Genomic DNA, 19,510 nt, shown 5'->3' on the forward strand with positions numbered 1-19,510 from the left:
TACCGCCGTGCGTTAATAGCAAGTAACGAGGATAATATTGTATATGTATCGTATCTATATAGTGCAACAAGATGAGATGAGATAGGGGTGAGAGATCCGTCTCACGCGGTATCTAGAGTGCATTGCAGTGTGCGCTGGGCGTCCGTGACCTCTAATTTGACCTCTCTCAGCGCTCTGAGCTCGCTTCTGCCGAATAGGAACGAGATGAGTCCGTCGATGAGTCCCGTCACTGCAAGTACGCTGGCGAAGAGGACCCAGAAGAACCGAGGGACCAGGGGGGCCCTAGTGTAGCTAGTGAACGAAGTGCTCACGCAGCACCCGATAATTAGTACCAGGGACGCCCAGAAGTGAATCCCACGCCAGAACTTTTGGCGGTGCGCAGTGATGAGGTAGTCGTCGATGAGGTCGCACATCTCGACATAGCTGGAGTATCGTTTGAGGAGCAGGTCTCTTGCCGGGGTCTGTTCATCCTTGCTATTGTCCCTGTAGTGTAGCTCGCAGTAGTAGGCGAAATGGTCCGAGAAGCTGCCTATTCCAGGGATGCGTTCCGTGAACTGGACGCCTGCGTCTACCGTCAACAGTTTGTGTGGGTCCACGAGCGCGTAGTCGAGCCTGCAGGCCTCGTCGGGCCGTCGGTCGCTGCGCCAGGTGTTGAGCAGCGAGTCGCAGGTCGTGCAGCCGTACTTGAGCTGGTCCAGCGCGGACATCTTGGCAACCTGAGCGAGTGTCGGTCTCGGAGGATACGCCTTTGCACCCAGCTGTTCCCAGGAGTCCGCAAGCCCAGTCTCCTGAGTGAGGAACTGGTGTTGCAGGGACTCTGGTCGTGAATTGAGGTCCCCGACGATGATCACAGCGTATCCCGCCTCCGAGTAGAGTTGAGCAAGTCTGCTGAAGTCCCATGCTTGGCATGCCCTGTGGCAAGTGTAAGCGGCGTCCCCCGTGAGTGCATACGGTGCGTGCATGTGGCTGTTCATAATGGCAAGCTTCCCTCCGGGGGACCCCGGCAGAGTGACCGTCGTGACAGCAACGGACTTCCCGACATACCAGTCTCCCCGGAAGAATGCACTCGGCCTCCCGTTGATCGGGAATCGGTACAAAAACGAGGAATCGATGGGCCAGCAGGACAACAGCGCAAGCCCTGGTCCAGTGAGAATCCCAGCGTAGAATATCCGATGGTATGGGTACTTGGAGTGACACCGTTCGACGATGTACTCCCAGTCCTCGCGACACCACACCTCTTGCAATGCGATAACGTCGTATTGACCAGTCGTAGGGGGCAGCCCATCGTCCCCGGACGTAGCCACACTCTCAAGAGCCATCTCTGCGGGGTCACCACCAGCGAGCATGTCCGCCAACGCCCGCATCCGCACGCGCCGGTGCTTCGAGACCCACTTCAATCCCCACGTATTGAACGTCAGAAACCTGATCCGTAGCGGTGGACCCGCCCTACCTGGGCCCTCCACCTCGGCGGTAGACCCTGACTGCGATTGCAAACGTGCTGATTCCATTGCGAGACTGTGTCGGCCGCTGTCGGCGAACCCAACACCATCAATAGGGTCCTCTTCTCTCGTGAATAACGTTGTTGATTAAAGATTCGAAGAGCAACTCATCAACAACAACAACAACAACAGCAGGAAGAGGGCTCATCGCGTCGCGTGTTGGGCAACGCTGTGTGTGTGTGTTTGAGTGTTACGATAGTAGGGGTTCCGAATAGGTCACGTTTGTACTGATGTGCAGCGGATGCTGAGCGAGTGCGAATTGGTGTTGGGAGCACGCTAGCCTGGAGGAGCTGGACAAGTTGACGCGTCGCGTGCATGCGCAACCGGTCACAGATGGCCGCGCTGACCAACAAAGAGCGCGAGCTGTCCGCGGAGCGGCGGACGCTCGAGACGGGGGAGGTTCCGCGTGTCACGAGGGAGGTGGAGGCCCTTGAAGTGCAGAACGGTGAGCTGCGCGGGAAGTGGCAGGGATTCGAGACGAAGCGAGCGCAGTTGCAGACGCAGCGGGATCAGTTGCAAAGGGAGGCTGCAGAGCTTACGGAATTGCTTGCTGAGAAGCAGGGACAAGTGGCCGCGCAGAGGGCGCGGCTCAGGGAGCAACGCGAGAGGGACAACCCGGAGCTGCGACTATACGAATCACTGCTCGGGCTTGCGGTCGACAACGCGGACGGACCCGCGGGCCACATCACGTTCACGTTCTCCAGGTTTGCAGCGGATAACATGGACAAGACGTGCAGCGTCACGGTGAACGCTGGTGGGGACGGGGACACGGACACCAGTGCAGCGGTCGCAATTGTACGCTGCGTCCCGCAATTGGACGCCGATTCTGCGGACTACAAGCAATTGGAGGCCCTGTTGAATGAGACGGGTCGTCTCCCGGAGTTCATATACCGTGCAAGGGTGCTGCTCGTCCAGAGATGCACAACCAGCGGGACTGGAGACTCTGGTGACACGCTGTAACCCACTGGTCCTCTATGTGCAAAAATTTTCCACTGTGATGAAGACGCAGAACATGAGCACCACCACCAGCCAGCAGCAGCAGCGGTAACGTACCTGGACTCTTGACTGTGCATCTGTACTTCTGTTCGTGCCTAGGGGAATGTTTGTTCACATTGCGTTGAGCATGTTGCTGGCCGTTTCGCCTACTGTGCGTGCGTCGCCAGGGGACAACCTGTTTGAGTTCGAGGACTGTTGCGATGCGTGTGTCGTGCAGAGACGGTGTGACGGTGGTCAATTGGGTGAAGACACGCCCATGGTGAACGCGTACTCTGCATACACTTTCAAGGAGTTGCCGGCGGTGTACTCTCGCTGGCTCGCGTGGGACTGTCACGCGGACTGCGACTACCAGTGCCAGCAGATTATCACGGGGGAGCGTGCCGAACAGAAGCTAGAACTGTACCAATTTCATGGGAAATGGCCCTTTGTGAGGGCTTTCGGGATGCAGGAGTTCTTTTCTACAGTGTTCAGTGTTGCGAACTTCGTCCCTCACTACTGGGGATACAAGCGGATAGCGGGGAAGCTGGCACGACAGGGCCAGACGACCCCAGCGAGGACGAACGCGCTGCAGAATTACCTTGCGGTTGCGGTTGCCGGGATGTGCGCGTGGAGTGCGAGCACTGTGTTCCACTTCCGGGACCTGCTCGTCACAGAGAAGCTGGACTACTTCTTCGCTGGACTCACGGTGCTCAGCGCATTCCACGCATTGTTCATCCGGATGACAGGGATGTATGCGCTGCCCAAGCTGCGCACCTGGTTTACGCGGTCCGTCGTGGCCATCTTCGCTTTGCACTTGCTCCGCCTGTACATCGACTGGTCGTACACGTACAACATGCGCTTCAACGTCTTCTTCGGGTGCCTACAGTACTTGTTAATTCTGCAACTGTCGTACCAGAACTATAAGCTACTGCGGTCCCGCCGCAGTGGGCGCGGTCACAGCCCTCAGGGCGCGCTGCTATGGCACCTGTGCGTGGTACCTGTGTTGCTCGTCGTCTCAACCTCGATGGCGATGTCCCTTGAGCTGTTCGACTTCTTCAGCTACAGGTTCCAAATTGACGCACATGCGCTGTGGCACCTGGCAACAGTCGTGCCCTCATACTACCTGTACGAGTTCCTTCTACGGGACTACGACTACATCGTGGAACCCAAGACGCAGCGCACCCTTCTTTGAACACTGCAGCTTGCGAATACAAACAACTACAACCAACTACGTACGCAGGACTATGTATCTATAGAATCATGGGCGCAGCAGCGACCCGTCACATACACACACCTCATCCTTCTAGAAGGTATTACCATCCATCACTACTACTATTACTAGTTGTTAAATTTGAATAGAGATCGACTGAACTACAGAAGCAAGAGACGTTTGTTGCAGTAGAGACGTACAGAAGACTCTGCGCGATGATCCCGTACATGCCGGACCAGGCGCTGCTCAGGGAACACATTTACCGCGAGACAGGCGACCTTGATGTCGTGCTGGACAAGGAAACGTTCGACAGTCACGGCGGGTTTAAAGCGACGCGCCAATTTGGCCTCGGGTACTTCAACTACCAGCCGTGCTTGCACGACGAGGTGTATGAGAAGTCTCTGTTCGACATGTGGCGTTGCAACGTGTACGACCACTTCGTCAGCTACTTCATCATTCTGCTCGTCGTCGTTGTGTGGTGGGTTGCGTTTCTGTGCGTCGACTTCAACAGTCTCATACAGACCGTGCAGCGTCAACTGCGGAGGGCCGTCTCCACATTTCAGGGCAACGGCAGCAATGGGGACAGCAAGAGGCACCATGGTACAGAGATAGTCTACGAGAACCATGACTTCGAGTATCATCACGTCAAGGCGTAGGGAGAGATAAAGTATTGTGGCACGGGGAAGCTAGGGTCAATTGCATAGAATCCCCCCTCCGCAACGACCAGCAATTGTGTATATGTACGTAACGGTGTATAACGTGGCGCCGGTGAAAGCCAACGGACCTGCCAGTGTGTCACCATGAACCGGTTTCCAACCGGTCACAGTGGGATTTTTGTTCACAATATTAGAACTTGCGAAGGAAGAAGACCAGCGCAGACCTGTAGAAAGAGAAAGAGAGAGAAGCTTGGACCCTCTGTCACAGTCAGAGCTATTTGTGAAGGGGATGTCGATCTCTATGGCTAATACCCCACAGCTGTCTCTTTTAGACGGTGTCTCTGGCACTGGGCCTGGCGAATTCGCCAAGTATCGCGCCTTCAAAGTGGCGCACCAGCGGGTTGCGCTCGACGTGAACCTGCTGGACCACACGGTGCGGGGCACCACTGACATCATACTGATTCCGCTGATCCAGAAGCTGGACTACGTTGCATTCAATTGTAAGGACCTCGACGTGCTGGACGTGTACATCGAGAACAGGCGGTGTGAACAATACATTCACGAGCTGCCACACACTGCAGTCTACAACAAGTTTACCGGGGGAGTTCGCAACGTGCTGTACAGGGACAACTCTGTTGAACAGTCGCACTTTCTCAGGGAGAAGTTTGCGGACCTGAACGAGCGGCCAGAGGAGAAGGATGTCGCACAGCTCGTCATCAAGATCCCATCCTCGATCAAGATCAAGTTGCAGGATACCAGCTCGCTCGCAAACTACACACCCGTGACGCCGTCCATCAGGAGCACCCCGGGGAATGCAGACACGGTGTTTACGCCGATCACCATCAAAGTAGAGTACAAAGTGCGGGATCCGCAAACGGGAGTCCGTTTCGACACGTTATTTGAGGACAAACCGTACCTATGGAATGCCTACACTACAAACTCGGAGATATGCTCCACGGCGTCGTATTGGATGCCCTGTGTGGACTCTTTGGACGAGAAGTGCGCATGGGAGCTCGAGATAAGCGTCCCGAGAAAGATCAAGGATATCGGCTGCACCAAGATAATAGGGCAGCAGCAACAGCAACAACAGCATCAGAATCAACAACAATCCGCGGCGTTCCAGAGAAACAAACTGAAACGTCAAAATTCAACCCGCGGTGGGAACGGCGGCGATGAGGACGACGACGACGACGACGACGAAGATGAAGACGACGAAGATGAATACGATGACGACAGATTTGTAGAGGATGGAAGCAATTTCTGGAACAGAGACATCAAAGTATGCTGTCCAGAATTTTCGACAATGAAAGAACTGGCACACCCAACAGACCTTGCCAAGAAAGTGTTTACTTTCCAGATATTCAATCCTGTAGCGCCACACCACATCGGCTGGGCAGTCGCATCCTTTAATGTCTGGGAAGTCCCCGCAATTCCCTCCTCGGGGGATGATGTGGATGACTTGGACGACGAGAACGACGAAATGAACGGGATTGATGGCCAAACGGGAGCACACGACGCTCACGATGAAGCAGTGGAGGAGAACGGAGACGTCATACCAATAAAAGTGTACACGCTCCCCACAAGGGACATCAACGAGGAATTGGTCCTCAACTCAACGGTCGTGTGCCAGCGAATCGTCGACTTCTATTCGAAAGAGTTCGGATCCTACCCATTCACATCTTACGCATTGGTCTTCTTGCCCACGCTAGCAAACAACACCATGGACTTTGCAGGTATGACGCTGTGCAACACCAGACTGCTGTACCCGCCCACGGTACAAGATTTGATGTTCTCCACCACTGATCAGCTCGCACTGTCCATCGCGACGCAGTGGTCTGGCGTGAATATCACCCCCTTGGAGATGAACGACATGTGGTGCTGTATCGGTATGGCAGGATACATGGCTATTCAAGTATCCAAACTGCTTTATGGTAACAACGAATTCAAGTACAGGTTGAAGCTGAACAGCGAAAAGATTGTAGAGAATGATTTTGAGAGACCGCCCCTGGGGACCGCTTTCCAGGGGGTGTCCTGGCCCGTGTCTAACACGAGTAAAGACATGGACTTCATAAGATTGAAGGCGCCAATGGTGCTCTACATCCTGGATAGACGCATGACAAAGACAGAAAGATCCTTTGGGATGTCGCGTATTTTACCGAAAATGTTCCTGCAAGCGATGTCCGGGGAGTTGCCCAACAACTCTTTGTCGTCAGCACACTTTCAGCACGTATGTGAGAGAGTTAACAAAAACAGATTAGAGTCGTTCTTCCAACAATGGGTGTACGGTGCCGGCGTTCCCGTTTTCAGGATTACCCAACGGTATAACAAGAAGAGGATGGTCATTGAGATGGGGATAAGACAATGTCAGAACCAGGACTCTGAATCACACTCGAGGAAGGTAGTCGGTTCTGATGGATTTTTCAAAAGCGCTATGAATTACATCGAAACGCCAAATCGAAACACACCGTCGTTCTTTACTGGGTCCATGACCATTAGGATCCATGAGAGTGACGGTACCCCTTACGAGCATATTGTCGAATTGAAGGACACATACACCAAGATAGACATTCAGTACAACACGAAATATAGAAGAATGAGGGGGAGGAAAGTTGTAGCGACGCCGAAGGAGGAAAGTTTGGAAAGATCAACGAGTAATCTGGCTGCCTCCAAGGTTGTCGCAGTGGACGAGGATGATATTCCAAAATTGGGGACCGTGCTGACTTCTGCGGAAGACTGTTACAAATGGAAACTCACAGATATTGCCAAGACAACGGAGGGCAACGAGGCGTTGCTAATGAACGAGGCGTTCGAATGGATCAGAATCGACTCTGATTTCGAATGGCTTTGTAAAGTCCACATCAATCAACCCGATTACATGTTTGCATCCCAGCTGAGGCAAGACGGTGACGTCGAGGCGCAAATCGACAGTATTCGATACTACCAGGACGTCATTATGGACTCAAACCAACAGTCACTGGTCTATTCATCAATTTTGACAAGGACTGCTATGGACGAGAAGTACTTCTACGGTGTAAGACTTGAGGCTTGTAAAGCACTCTCCCAATACGTGTATAAACAACCAGAAAGTCCCAATGAATCAGAATTTGTTGGTGGGTCCAAACATTTAATTAAAATCTTCCAAGAGTTATTCTGTTTTGATGATTCCAATGTCCCCAAAAGTAACGATTTCAGCATTATTCAAAAGTACTTCCTGCAAAAGTGGATTCCTAAATACTTGTCCCAGGTAAAGAGCGAGACGAACGAGTGTCCGAAATTTGTCAAAAACTTTCTGCTGGATATTTTAACTTACAACGAAAACTCGGAGAATCCGTTTGATGACAGTTTCTATCTGGCGAATCTGATCAGTTGTGTAATTGACAGTATTTTGCACGATCACGACGATACGGAATTTTTGCACAGAATCATGGGTCAGCTTCACAGGTACGAAAATCTAGACAAGTGGATGCCCTCCTATCAAGTTCTGGTTACAAGGACCATTCTGAACCAAAAACTGAAATTGAACATAGAGGGTCTCTACACTTTTGAGAATTTGAAGGATGTGTTAGAATATTCGTTGAATATCGAGCACATTTGGAAGCACTATTACAATGCTGATGTGATAAAGATTCGTGACGGTATTGAAGATATCTCACTTTTGGCCTTCAAAATATTGTTGGTGGAAGGTGGGATCAAGAACAAATTTGCCCTGAAATACTTCTTTGAAACGTTGTGTTTTACTCCTGACGTGTACGTTAAGGAGAAGCTGATAGATGTGTTGATCGACTCAATCAACACGATAGTGGGCCAGAAGCCGTTGGATAAACTCGACGACGATATCCTATACCTGACAGAGAAGATAATTCCGAAGAACATCAATTTTGACAACGAGGAAGAGGCGCGTGCGTTTGTGCTTGCCGATGGTGACATGGAATTGTACAACAGGAAGGAACTGAAGATGCGGACGCACATTGCCGGTCAAATTTCATTACTGAGGAAAAGGTTTAAGGACTACAAGCCGTTAAAAAAAATTCTGTGGGATGTCCTGCACACGCCATTCCTGAGTCTGTACCAAAGGAAGCGCCTCTTTGACGTGTGTCGCGTAATGTACACACTCAGGGACAGCTTTGAGGTTGTCCTTCGGGCCCCGCGGGTGAAGAAACTAGTAGCGAAGTACGAGGGCGACAACAAGGTGGTCATCAAACGGGACAGTATTTTGAAGGTTCATCTTTCCGCATCTAAAGTGAAATTCAACGCAACTAAGCCAAACGTGATACCTACGCCAGCGCAAACCAAGAAAAAGGCTACCCAGCAGCAGCAGCAGCAGCCGAAAGTGGACACCAAGCGTGCAGCACAACCTCCAAAATCGCAGGCTGTCGCCGTGAACAAGATAGGCATCCTTCCAGTGCGGTTTGTGAGGTTCTCGGACCAGTACAAGAAGGTAAGCGTATCCTCGCAGCCCTTCAGCGACCGCGTCACCGTCACGAGGGCCAACTCGCGGTCCTTCATCGTCAGGATCAAGTACAGAACCGCTTCTTACCCGGAACATTGAAAATATTTTGATTTCTCGGGACCTCTTTGACTCAACAGGAAGGTGCGCAGCCGATGACTTCGCTGTACATAAAGCAGCTAGAGAGAGCGCTAATTGGTTTGCTCCGAGGCTCAAGGATCCGCGTATCTTCTCACTGTGTCTTGTGCTTGGACGAAGCTGTTGTCAGTCGTTCCACGTGGAAATGGTTGCCCGATCTCGGCTCCTATTCTTTAGCATACTTGAGTGGACCCACTTTTCCGCTGCTGCAAGTGTATCGGTGTTAGATGATGCAGTCAATATTACATCACATGCGACCTCTGTAAGTGCGAATCACAGTACTGGGGGCACTTCTAGAGTAGACGGTGGGAATGTCACTATGCACAACCTCACCGAGAAAATACCGGTGAATGCATCTGCGGATCCTCTTCCTAAGTTAGGGGAAGTGAAATCGGAAGATGTGTCCGTGAACAGTACAGAGACATTCCTTTCATTCAATGAGTGGAAACAATTGAAGGAGAGGGACTTCGAGATGCATGAAAAACTGGAGAATATCAAAAATAGGAGGAAGATAGATCCGTCTTGCTTGAGGGATGGGGAATGTATAGGAGAGGAGATGGAGATAGACATTGATGTTTTCAAATCTGGTGACGACGGCACGGAGTTAGCGGATGAACCTGAGGGGAAATTGTACAAGGATAAATTCAACTTTGCCTCGTTGGACTGTGCCGCGACGATGGTCAAGACAAACTCGGAGGCATCCGGGGCAACCTCCATTTTGATAGAGAACAAGGACAAGTACCTGTTGAATCCGTGTTCTGCTGCTAAGAAGTTTGTGGTCATTGAGTTATGTGAGGACATTTTGGTTGAAGAGTTGGTCATGGCAAACTTTGAGTATTTCTCGTCGACATTCAAAAGATTCAGAGTATCCGTTTCAAGCAGGTTCCCTGCACCGAAAAATGGGTGGAACGTTCTTGGAGAGTTTGAAGGTGAAAACACAAGGGACCTACAACGGTTTGAGATTGCAAACCCGCAGATATGGGCCAAGTACGTTCGAATAGAATACCTGACTCACTACGATCACGAATACTACTGCCCACTTTCCCTCGTGCGTGTACATGGGAAGACCATGATGGACGAGTTTAAACTGGCCGCACGGGAGGAGATTCAACAGGGTAAAGCATTGGTCGACGCAGAGGCCGAGCATGAGTCGGCTGCGGCAGACACTGAAGAGAACCGCGATACTGTGGCCAGGACGACTGATAGCGATGAGCTAGAACGACCCAAACCTCTCGATTTTAAATCCTCTCCGAAAAACCACAAATATATCATGGAGAGTGAGTTACTGAACGATTCATGGGGTCTCCCTCAATTTGCTATTTTTGACAACATTACCAGTCCGGACCCGCCGATTTCTGACCCTCTAAGGTTCTGTGAGGCGAGGTTAGAGCCTCTTCGTTTCGATGAGTTTTTGAAGGAGATCAATTTCGCATTCAATTCGACAAGACGTGAGGGTGAAAACGATACCATCTGTGCGAACAACACGGGTTCTCTTGACAACAGCACAGCAATCAAGAATATAACTGGCGCTGCTGCCAATGGTACTCTGGTCAATAAGACTGCGCCGCTGAACATCCCTCCACAGTTACCAGAGGAATCGATTTTCAAGAATATCATGAAGAGAATCAACAAATTGGAGGTAAACGCCACTCTCACAGTGTTGTACTTAGAGGAGCAAAGTAAAATGCTTTCGAACTCGTTCAATGAGTTGGAAAGGACGTATCTGGTGCGATTCGACCACCTAGTAAACGCATTCAACGACACGATAATGAATAACATTGGTGCGTTGCAGGATTTTGCCGAGGAGCTCCGAGAACAATCGCTGAGTCTCCTGGATGGTCAAGGGAAGCTGGCTCCGTCGAGTAGCGAGGGGAGACTTGTTATGCTGGAGAGAGAAGTCCGCGTCCAGAAGAGGCTGCTGTATTTCTGTCTCTGCCTACTGGCGTATTCGCTGTACCACGAGTACTTGAACAGTTTCCTCTTTGAGGATGATGATGTGGAGGACCTGGAGGGTGAAGTTGGCAGTACGAACAAGTACTGACCTCATGGCATTTGTTTTATATATATATTTTGAGTCAGTAAGTAGAGTTCCGTAATTAATCGACTTTTTTTGCATTATTTATTTGTTTAAAGGAAAAGAAATTGTAAAATAAAGGAGGGAAGCAAGAGAGTATATGAAGTCATAATATTTATATCGTTAAGTAATGTAAAGGAAGTAACTATAGTGAGCAATTAAACGTGTAATAAGAAGGTCATTTTTTTGTGTTTTTTATAACAGGTTTTATCAACGTTATGTATCTATGAAGGAACTTCAAGAGGGAGGGAGATTGAGAGAGGAAGAGGAATAGAAATGGGAGAAGGGGAACATAAAAAAAGAGAGGAAAAAGAAGAAGAAGAAGTAGGAAGAAGCCCCCACCGTATCCATTTCTTGCGTAGACACATCTTTGGTGAGTCAATTACTGTGCGTGTGTACCACCCGCTACTTCTTTTTCTGTAATGCAATTTGATCGAAGTTTAGAATCCCGTTCTGTGCGGAGGTGACTTCACTGATAAAGTTATCCATCGACTCAAGCAGCGTTTCGTCGGATAACTTTGGCGACTGGCTGATGGAGAACAAGTTTGAGGACCCGGAGAAGGACATCTGAGACTTGTGTCTTAGTAGTGTCGGTGTTGGTGGGATCGTTGAGTTGCTCGAACCCTTCATGCTCAGCATGGAGGACGGTTGCTGACACTGTTTTATCGTCCCCGCTGTAAATGTGTTTGACCTGTTTTTCACGTGTGGGAAAGTTGCCGTCACCGGGGTGATTGTATCTATGAACTGGCTTGAATCTACACGGGTGATTGGTTGTGAGAAGATGGAGGAGGATCTCGAAGATGCATTTGAGATTGAGTTGTCCGAGATCGAGGACGTGGACCTCAGAAGCAGCGGTGTTGCCGAGGACGAGCTGAACCTGCTGCAGGCTGTGTTTGGGGTCATGAACTCGAGTGGGGTGGGGACCCTTGAGACTGCCTCTGCGTGTTGAACGATCGCCTCGCGGTATGGCGCTGGGCCGTACTCCGCCTGCCCTGCGGCGACGACGTCTGAATCGTACCTGATTTCGCCGAGGGAGACGAAGTAGTCTATGAACATGGCGATCGAGTTTGGCAACCACGGTTGAATGAAGAACCCGTCCCTCTTGAGCGCGTCCCTCGATTCTAGTAATCCATTGAGGTGCACAAACAGTTCGAAGTTTGCCGCGGTGAACTTGTCCACAAGGGCGCGTACAGGCCACGCTTTATATTTTTTCAGTAACACTTGCGAGATCTTGAACTTGTTGCTGTTGCTTTGTGTGGTGGCCCTTGCCATTCTGGGCATGAAGAGGTCCTGCAAGTGCAAGAAGACGCACTGTCTTATCTCTGCCATTTTGTCTCTCGTGATGTGCAAGTCCAAGTCATGGTTCTCACTATCGCCCGCGATATATTTGAGTAGAGGTGCACTGCATTTTTTTTCGTCTTGTTTTTGTTCCTTTGGCTGCTGTTGCAAGAGTCTCTTGAAGTGGTTTGGGAAAGTGTCGTCACCTACTATGCATGATGCGACTAGCAAAGCGCTGACTGCCCTTGTTGAATGGTTGAAGCAGAGGTAGTCCCTATGGTATAGGGAGAAGTCTAGCAAGAAGTTGGTGAACTGGCAGACGATGCCCGTCTTGGGCAGTAGGGTCAGTTTCGGGCACTGGTCGAACAAGAGGTGTAGGATCTCTGTTGCCGTGGTGACGTGCCCTACGGTCCAGTCGAGTGTGGTGAGGATGTGTCTCTCCATTTGGACGAACATTTGAGGGTCGTAGATCTGGTAGCATAGCAAGTACAGTTCCTTCAATATGGGGTACTCTATTTTTTTATCCTGATACTTGGCAGCTATCCACAGTGAGGTAGCGATCAGTAACTGGTAGTGTCTTTTGTAAACTATTCTCTTTGAGCAGTACCTGTCCGCAATCGAGGCAGCAAGGTACAAAGTCTCTGGTGATAGGTCGAAGAAGACGTGCAATTCGACGAGGAAGTCGATTAGGAATGGTCTCATGTTCCATTTGATCTCTGGCTGGTTGTCTATCATGACAGGGTTGAGTTGCCCCGTGTGAGCAACATCCAAGTCGTGGTAAAGCAGGAGGATATCCTCTTTGTACGGTTTAATGGTGGCGTTCGCTGTGATCTGTTCATTTTTGACTAAATTCGGGTGCAATTGGACATTTTGTTTCCTTTTGCAAGCTGACATTTGTGTCTGCTTCTTGAGTTTAGTAGTTTTTGAGAGGCAGTGTTGTGATTAGAACGACGGTACAGTCCAGTGTGAGCATCAAACGGGGAAAATTCGATCAGAGAGCAGACGATGTACAAGCAAAATTTAAAGTAAGCGAACAGATTAGGGATTAAGCTAAAACCGTCTAAAGTTTACCAATACTAAATGAACGAGCGTGAATGTAGAAAGCAGATTGAACCAGTTTGACCAGAGGCCCTGGGACGGATGGGGGGTAGGAGACGAAAGGGAAGAACGCGGCTACTGTTCCAGTACTATGATCCGGCCAAGACAAAACCCGGACTACAAACATGCACCAGTCCCAAATTGCACCAAATTGCACCAAATTCCATCGATATATATATATAGTGGGACGTACGTGTCTCTGAAATATAGATAGTGAGAGAACAGCCCAGAAAGGCGAGAAAAATTTTTTATTGCTTCTTTGAGTCGCTTTCTTGATTTTCCCCGTTTCGGGCGCCTGCCCTCAATTTTATACCGGATGCGGAAGGAGGCAGCGGCCGTGCACAGCGACAACCTCTTATTTCCCTTTGCGGTAAACGGTCCTCCCCACTCTTGCTTTCTCTCATTTCTTTACCGGAAGCGGTAATCGAGGTTGGGGGGGGCGCAGGGGGGACGTGGCCGGGCGGGCACCGCCCGGCGGCTCAGAACTCGCAGTGGGCGCCCCCCCCGGCCCGCGCTGCGGGACCAGTCCAGCAGCGTCTGCGTCGTGCTGACGAGCATCACCGTGCAGCCAAAGACGACGCAGCAGCAGTGGCCCAACCGCTCGCGGGCGGTGTGCGGTTGCGGCCGGCGCCTGGTGAGCAGCACGTGCGTCAGAGGCGGGAGAATGTACGCCGTGAGCGCGCCCGTGGTGCTGCCGATGACCTCCAGCAGTGCCCCCAGGTTGCACGTCACGAGGGCGACGCCCATCGTCGCGAGCACGAGCACGACCGTTACTGCCGTGTGCGGCTGTTCGCTGGGCTCGGGGTCCGGCGGTAGGCCCGGGTGGGGTCCGGCTGGCCCGCGGGCTGGGCTGCTGCCGTGGGGTTCTGGCGGCGGTGGCTGCTGCGTGGCGGTGTGGCCTCCCCGTGGTGGGTGGTGCCGCCTGTGCTGGTACCACCTGTGCGTCGGTCCCGCCCAGATGTCTAGCACGACGTTGCGTAGCACGAATATCTCCAGTGGGAAAGTGGTGAGCATGTTGAACCCGAAGAACAGACGGGCGACGTTGATCCAGCCGTCGTCGCCACTGAAGTTGTTCAGCACGTTGCCCTTCGTCTTTTCCTTGAACGTGTGGAACCCGGTGTACCCCATCAGCATGCACACGGATACACTCACGGCACAGCTCCAGTGTGTCAGCCTGTTGAACTTGTATATAGACTTGTTGCGTAGCGAGTGGAAGATGAAGCTCGTGTTGTGGTGGCACACAAGTGCGAACGACACGATCGAAACACTCTTGAAGATCGTCTTGCGGAACCACCACTGCGGTGCGAACAGACTCACTTGAGATTTGAGCTCGCTAGGCAGGAAGGGCCCCCTGACGGCCACGGTCACGACGATCACGGCCATGCTCACAAGTGCAAGGAACGACGCTCGCTCCAGTTGCTTGATCTTCTTGCTAAGTGATAAGGGCAAGCTGATCAACAGCGTCACCACAATGATCACCCAGTTGCGCTCGATGTACTGTGGTGGACACACGGTCCGCAACACGTGTGGGATCGTGTCGCCAATGATGATGCAGAAGGCAACACACCCACCGAACGCGAAGAGACCGTTCGCCAAGAGGATCGCAAGCCGCCCGGGTTCCCCCAGCGCAACGGCAACGCTCTCCTGGTACGTCTCCGTGCCCGTGATCACAAGGTTCTGCACGATCAACCGCAGAGTCCAGTCGACAAGAAACCCGAGCGCAATGTACACGACGAACGCCCCCAGAACACCGGCCTCCCTCACCGCGAAGGGCTGCGAGATGATCCCAGCACCAAGGATACTGTTCGCCATGTTCATGAACGCCATGTGCAGCGGAGACTTCTCCTCATTCGTCTCGATGATTCCGGCAATCAGCGGGTTCTCCAGCTCGTGCAGCTCGTACGACGGCGGCGGGTCCCTCAGGAGCCCCTCATCCTGTGCAGACGTCATCCTTGCTTCGATCTACTACAGACTTCCGCAAGTTCACCGATCGGCTCTGTTTATATCACTAGCACAGCCCGCCTTATCAGCCATTCATACTCTCTTATCTTATCGTCATTTTTTGTTCTCGAGACGGCCAAACTGCGAAAATTTTTTACATCTATAAAACTTCGATACTTGTGGGGGGGATGACAAGAACTGGCCAGGATACAGCAGCACAGTACAGCACGATCCACGCACGGCATGGAGTTTAGTGAGAAACCGGGTGCGAGTGTCGGGTCGAGCCCCGATATGCGCCATAGAAAGAAAGCAGAGGAGATGAGGGAGACCAAACTAGCAGCGGTCACGTCGTACACTTCCTTGGGCGAGTCCCGTGCGGATATCCGCCACAGGATGTCCTTTGAGTCCGGGGAGGACGGCGAGTCCGAGGAACAGACAGGGTACGTGCACGACGCAGAGGTCAAGCGGGAGTTGAAGCAGAGACACATTGGGATGATCGCCCTGGGGGCGACCATTGGTACTGGTCTTTTCATTGGGTTGTCCACACCACTGAAACAGGCAGGTCCAGTCGGGGCACTGATCTCGTACATATTCATGGGGACACTAGTGTACAGTGTCACGCAATCATTGGGGGAGATGGCCACTTTCATCCCTGTGACGTCCTCATTCACAGTGTTCGCACAGAGATTCTTGTCTCCGTCCATAGGTGCAGCGACTGGGTACATGTACTGGTTCTCCTGGGCGGTCACTTTCGCGTTGGAGCTCAGCGTAATAGGACAGGTCATTCAGTACTGGACGTACGCCGTCCCATTAGCAGCATGGATCAGTATATTCTGGGTCGTCATCACCGCGGGGAACATGTTCCCAGTTAAATACTACGGTGAGGTAGAGTTCTGGATCGCGTTCATCAAAGTCATTGCCATCGTGGGGTTCCTACTATACTGTTTGTGTATGGTCTGTGGGGCAGGCGTCACGGGGCCCGTAGGGTTCAGGTACTGGAGGAACCCAGGCCCATGGGGGCCAGGGATTATCTCCAAGGATAAAAACGAGGCAAGGTTCTTAGGGTGGGTCTCCTCGCTTATTAATGGTGCTTTCACTTACCAGGGCACAGAATTGGTAGGGATCAGTGCTGGGGAGGCCGCGAACCCTAGAAAGGCAGTGCCACGTGCCATCAAGAAAGTTGTGTTCAGAATCCTGTTTTTCTACATTGGGTCGTTGTTCTTCATTGGCCTGCTTGTCCCTTACAACGATGATGCATTGAATAACACGGATAGTTACGTCGCGTCGTCGCCCTTCATAATAGCCATCAAGAACAGTGGTACACCTGTTCTGCCGCACATCTTCAACGCTGTCATTGCTTGTACAATTGTCTCCGCGGGGAACTCAAACGTCTACGTCGGGTCCCGGATCTTGTTTGGGTTGTCCAAGAACAAATTGGCACCGAAGATATTGTCCAGGACCACCAAGGGCGGTGTCCCCTGGATCGCTGTGCTTGTGACATCAGTGGTAGGAGCGTTAGCGTACATGGAAACGTCTACAGGTGGTCAAAACGCATTCAACTGGTTACTAAACATTACCGCGGTAGCCGGGTTCTTTACATGGCTGTTCATCTCTTTGTCGCATATCAGGTTCATGCAAGCGCTTAAGTACCGTGGTATATCAAGGGACGACTTACCCTTCAAAGCGGCTTTAATGCCTGGGTTGGCGTACTACGCTTCTTTTCTAATGTTTGTCATCATCATCATCCAAGGGTTTACCGCTTTTGCTCCAAAGTTTAGCGGGAGTGATTTCGCAGCCGCTTATATTTCCATCTTTTTATTCATAGGCATCTGGTGCCTATTCCAAATTATATTCCGTTGCCGCTTTATTCATAAAGTAGAGGATGTCGATATAGACACGGACAGAAGGGATATCGAGGCAGTCGTGTGGGAAGATGCGGAACCGAAAACCGTTTGGGACAAGTTCTGGAACATCATTGCGTAAGCCGTAATGAATGGACACCTCTGCACGGTTGCTCGTTGGTGTGGTTCCCACACCATTCATGCACAACAAGAACGGCAACTTTTAGTGGTGGTGGGGTAACGAGATTAGTCGAATACAGTCAGCATATTGCATCGTCTCGGTCGTTGCCCTGCCGTAGTGCCGTCTTTGTGAACTATTTATTAGTATATAACTACGTACGTTTCTTGAGTAAGTATACTATGGTAATAATATTAATGTAATCAATACCATTAAAGGTAGAAGGAGGGAAAATGAAAAATGGACATTTTTCATCCAAAAAGTGTCCAAAAAAGGAAAAAATGAAGTTTCAGAATACGTTTCAAAACTGATGGTTCAACGAAAGAACTGAATAAACGCCCAAACCCTAGGTGAAGAGTGGCCTTTTGGTATGGATGAACATCTAAATCACACTTGGGGACGTATACTCTCTTTTAAAAACCAAAACCCTAACGTAGATGAGCTAACCCTAAATATATCAACCCTAATGAAAGTTAATAAGCTTGCACTGTTAAGAGTAGTCTAAAATGTATATTATCTAAATTTTGAATACATAGATCAACTATAAACGCCGTATTTTCGTATCCTCTACTAACTACACGTTCATGCTTCAATAAAGTGGGAGTCAAATGGGGAAGAGATTGGATGGAAGCGTTCTAAAATGTGATAACGAATGAAATATACTATAGTCGATCTATTTGTTTATACTGCTGCAGAAATTTTACCATTCTTGAATATAGAGGATTTCATGCTAGTTATTTCGATCTAGCACGTTTGTTTATAAACTACTTAGGGTTAGTACTTAAGGTAACCAACAAAAACATTTTCAAAATTCAACATACCCATATTCTTACTTGCAACGGACTGATCCCACATTTTCTTGCAATTAATTGTCTTTCTTCTTTTGTTAACCATTGTTTCTTAGTAAACACTTTCTCCAAGAATAAACGAGTACGCCTAGAAATGACCGGCCTATTCTTTTGTTCAATGATTGTAGAATATGTTTCGTACAAGTCTTTTAAAAGTCCCTTTTTCTCTGGTACATTAAGCCCCGATACAAGGATTTCCTGAAATTGAATGCGTTGTGTTAGTAGTAGAAAAGGGGCAATACTCCCTGAGAGTAAAATACGAACTGACAACATACTTTAATAGCTTCGTTACATTTGGAGTAAACAACATGCACTCTCAAATTTTGCTTCTTGCGTGCTCCCATTTTAGAATATACAAACTTCTAGTAAACAAAACAGTAAACAATACAACGGTACACAAATGTCAAATCTCCCCCTCTATACTCGCTGGGCTTTTGTAGAGATACCTTTCCAGCTCTCTACACTGTTGATCAACAACATTATATAGGTAGTTATCTATATATATGTATAACTGAAAGAAAAAAAATATGAAACACGAAATTACTCTTGTATCTAAACTGCTTTGAAAGTTAAAACCTCATTACGGGAGCAAAATGACCATCCAGGATAATGTCGTACCAAATAACTATACCGTTCATATGGTTCCATGTAAAATACGGTACACGGGTCCTACAAAAGAGCTAACAAACAATATGATAATCGAGGAGACCAATGACAAATACAACAGTACCTATATCACAGGGCACAAAATCAGAGGGAGAGAAGTGGACACTTCGCAACAGATGTTATCTCCTTACATATTGAAAGACAATCCAGAAACTACCACGGATGAGAAGCTATCAACAATCTCAAGTAAGAATGCTTCGCCAATACAACACTTGATAAATTACGAAAGAGAAGGCAACGAGTCCAGACTCGTTGAAGAAATGTCCAAGCTGGAAGAGTTCCTATTGCTTAACACGTCATCCATTCCTAAACACCTGGGAAAGAGGCAACTTACCAATTACAACACACCGACATTACTGCTCAAGTTACTCTTCCAACAAACAACTCATCCCACACCCAACAAACCTGCATTACCTAGGAGACCTCCACAATACTATTTAGACACTTTGTTTACTCCAAATATATATACATATACACAATCATATACAAGCACACAACACACCCAATTGAACAGTCTAACAACACTGAGCGCAGCTCATTGCATCGCTACATCTTGGAAATTTCTTAAAAAAAATTAAACCATATGTTCCTCGAGCATTTCATTTGGTTGCATTGAACATATATACAAGTTCCGATACTCCTGGTCTGCTAGTAAACTATC

At 49.8% G+C, this 19,510-nt stretch overlaps 11 protein-coding genes across 11 annotated transcripts; 7 read left to right on the forward strand and 4 right to left on the reverse strand.

Moving 5' to 3' along the window:
* Positions 1 to 101: 101 nt before the first annotated feature.
* On the reverse strand, positions 102 to 1,508 carry ISC1 (inositol phosphosphingolipid phospholipase; the record flags this gene model as incomplete). Its single annotated transcript, XM_022606767.1, has 1 exon — positions 102 to 1,508. One exon carries the CDS (start codon positions 1,506 to 1,508, stop codon positions 102 to 104), a length of 1,407 nt encoding a protein of 468 aa, XP_022463430.1.
* Positions 1,509 to 1,814: 306 nt separating this feature from the next.
* KNAG0C00720 (uncharacterized protein) lies at positions 1,815 to 2,459 on the forward strand (the record flags this gene model as incomplete). Its single annotated transcript, XM_022606768.1, has 1 exon — positions 1,815 to 2,459. The coding sequence occupies one exon, from the start codon at positions 1,815 to 1,817 to the stop codon at positions 2,457 to 2,459; it is 645 nt and encodes a 214-aa protein (XP_022463431.1).
* Positions 2,460 to 2,598: 139 nt separating this feature from the next.
* On the forward strand, positions 2,599 to 3,666 carry PER1 (Per1p; the record flags this gene model as incomplete). Its single annotated transcript, XM_022606769.1, has 1 exon — positions 2,599 to 3,666. The coding sequence occupies one exon, from the start codon at positions 2,599 to 2,601 to the stop codon at positions 3,664 to 3,666; it is 1,068 nt and encodes a 355-aa protein (XP_022463432.1).
* Positions 3,667 to 3,899: 233 nt separating this feature from the next.
* KNAG0C00740 (uncharacterized protein) lies at positions 3,900 to 4,340 on the forward strand (the record flags this gene model as incomplete). The annotated part of the gene is made up of 1 exon (XM_022606770.1): positions 3,900 to 4,340. The coding sequence occupies one exon, from the start codon at positions 3,900 to 3,902 to the stop codon at positions 4,338 to 4,340; it is 441 nt and encodes a 146-aa protein (XP_022463433.1).
* A 289-nt stretch (positions 4,341 to 4,629) lies between these two features.
* TAF2 (transcription initiation factor TFIID subunit TAF2) lies at positions 4,630 to 8,889 on the forward strand (the record flags this gene model as incomplete). The annotated part of the gene is made up of 1 exon (XM_022606771.1): positions 4,630 to 8,889. The coding sequence occupies one exon, from the start codon at positions 4,630 to 4,632 to the stop codon at positions 8,887 to 8,889; it is 4,260 nt and encodes a 1,419-aa protein (XP_022463434.1).
* Positions 8,890 to 9,070: 181 nt separating this feature from the next.
* On the forward strand, positions 9,071 to 10,966 carry SLP1 (Slp1p; the record flags this gene model as incomplete). Its single annotated transcript, XM_022606772.1, has 1 exon — positions 9,071 to 10,966. The coding sequence occupies one exon, from the start codon at positions 9,071 to 9,073 to the stop codon at positions 10,964 to 10,966; it is 1,896 nt and encodes a 631-aa protein (XP_022463435.1).
* A 438-nt stretch (positions 10,967 to 11,404) lies between these two features.
* On the reverse strand, positions 11,405 to 13,171 carry KNAG0C00770 (uncharacterized protein; the record flags this gene model as incomplete). Its single annotated transcript, XM_022606773.1, has 1 exon — positions 11,405 to 13,171. One exon carries the CDS (start codon positions 13,169 to 13,171, stop codon positions 11,405 to 11,407), a length of 1,767 nt encoding a protein of 588 aa, XP_022463436.1.
* A 612-nt stretch (positions 13,172 to 13,783) lies between these two features.
* AVT2 (Avt2p) lies at positions 13,784 to 15,325 on the reverse strand (the record flags this gene model as incomplete). The annotated part of the gene is made up of 1 exon (XM_022606775.1): positions 13,784 to 15,325. One exon carries the CDS (start codon positions 15,323 to 15,325, stop codon positions 13,784 to 13,786), a length of 1,542 nt encoding a protein of 513 aa, XP_022463437.1.
* Positions 15,326 to 15,559: 234 nt separating this feature from the next.
* CAN1 (arginine permease CAN1) lies at positions 15,560 to 17,299 on the forward strand (the record flags this gene model as incomplete). Its single annotated transcript, XM_022606776.1, has 1 exon — positions 15,560 to 17,299. One exon carries the CDS (start codon positions 15,560 to 15,562, stop codon positions 17,297 to 17,299), a length of 1,740 nt encoding a protein of 579 aa, XP_022463438.1.
* A 770-nt stretch (positions 17,300 to 18,069) lies between these two features.
* Positions 18,070 to 18,527, reverse strand: KNAG0C00795 (homeobox domain-containing protein; the record flags this gene model as incomplete). The annotated part of the gene is made up of 3 exons (XM_022606777.1): positions 18,070 to 18,099; positions 18,157 to 18,381; positions 18,459 to 18,527. 3 exons carry the CDS (start codon positions 18,525 to 18,527, stop codon positions 18,070 to 18,072), a joined length of 324 nt encoding a protein of 107 aa, XP_022463439.1.
* A 249-nt stretch (positions 18,528 to 18,776) lies between these two features.
* KNAG0C00800 (ribonuclease H2 subunit C family protein) lies at positions 18,777 to 19,427 on the forward strand (the record flags this gene model as incomplete). Its single annotated transcript, XM_022606778.1, has 1 exon — positions 18,777 to 19,427. The coding sequence occupies one exon, from the start codon at positions 18,777 to 18,779 to the stop codon at positions 19,425 to 19,427; it is 651 nt and encodes a 216-aa protein (XP_022463440.1).
* Between the last annotated feature and the right edge of the window lie 83 nt (positions 19,428 to 19,510).

The sequence above is a fragment of the Huiozyma naganishii genome, chromosome 3 (genome assembly GCF_000348985.1).
Source record: "Huiozyma naganishii CBS 8797 chromosome 3, complete genome".
Lineage (NCBI taxonomy): Eukaryota > Fungi > Ascomycota > Saccharomycetes > Saccharomycetales > Saccharomycetaceae > Huiozyma > Huiozyma naganishii.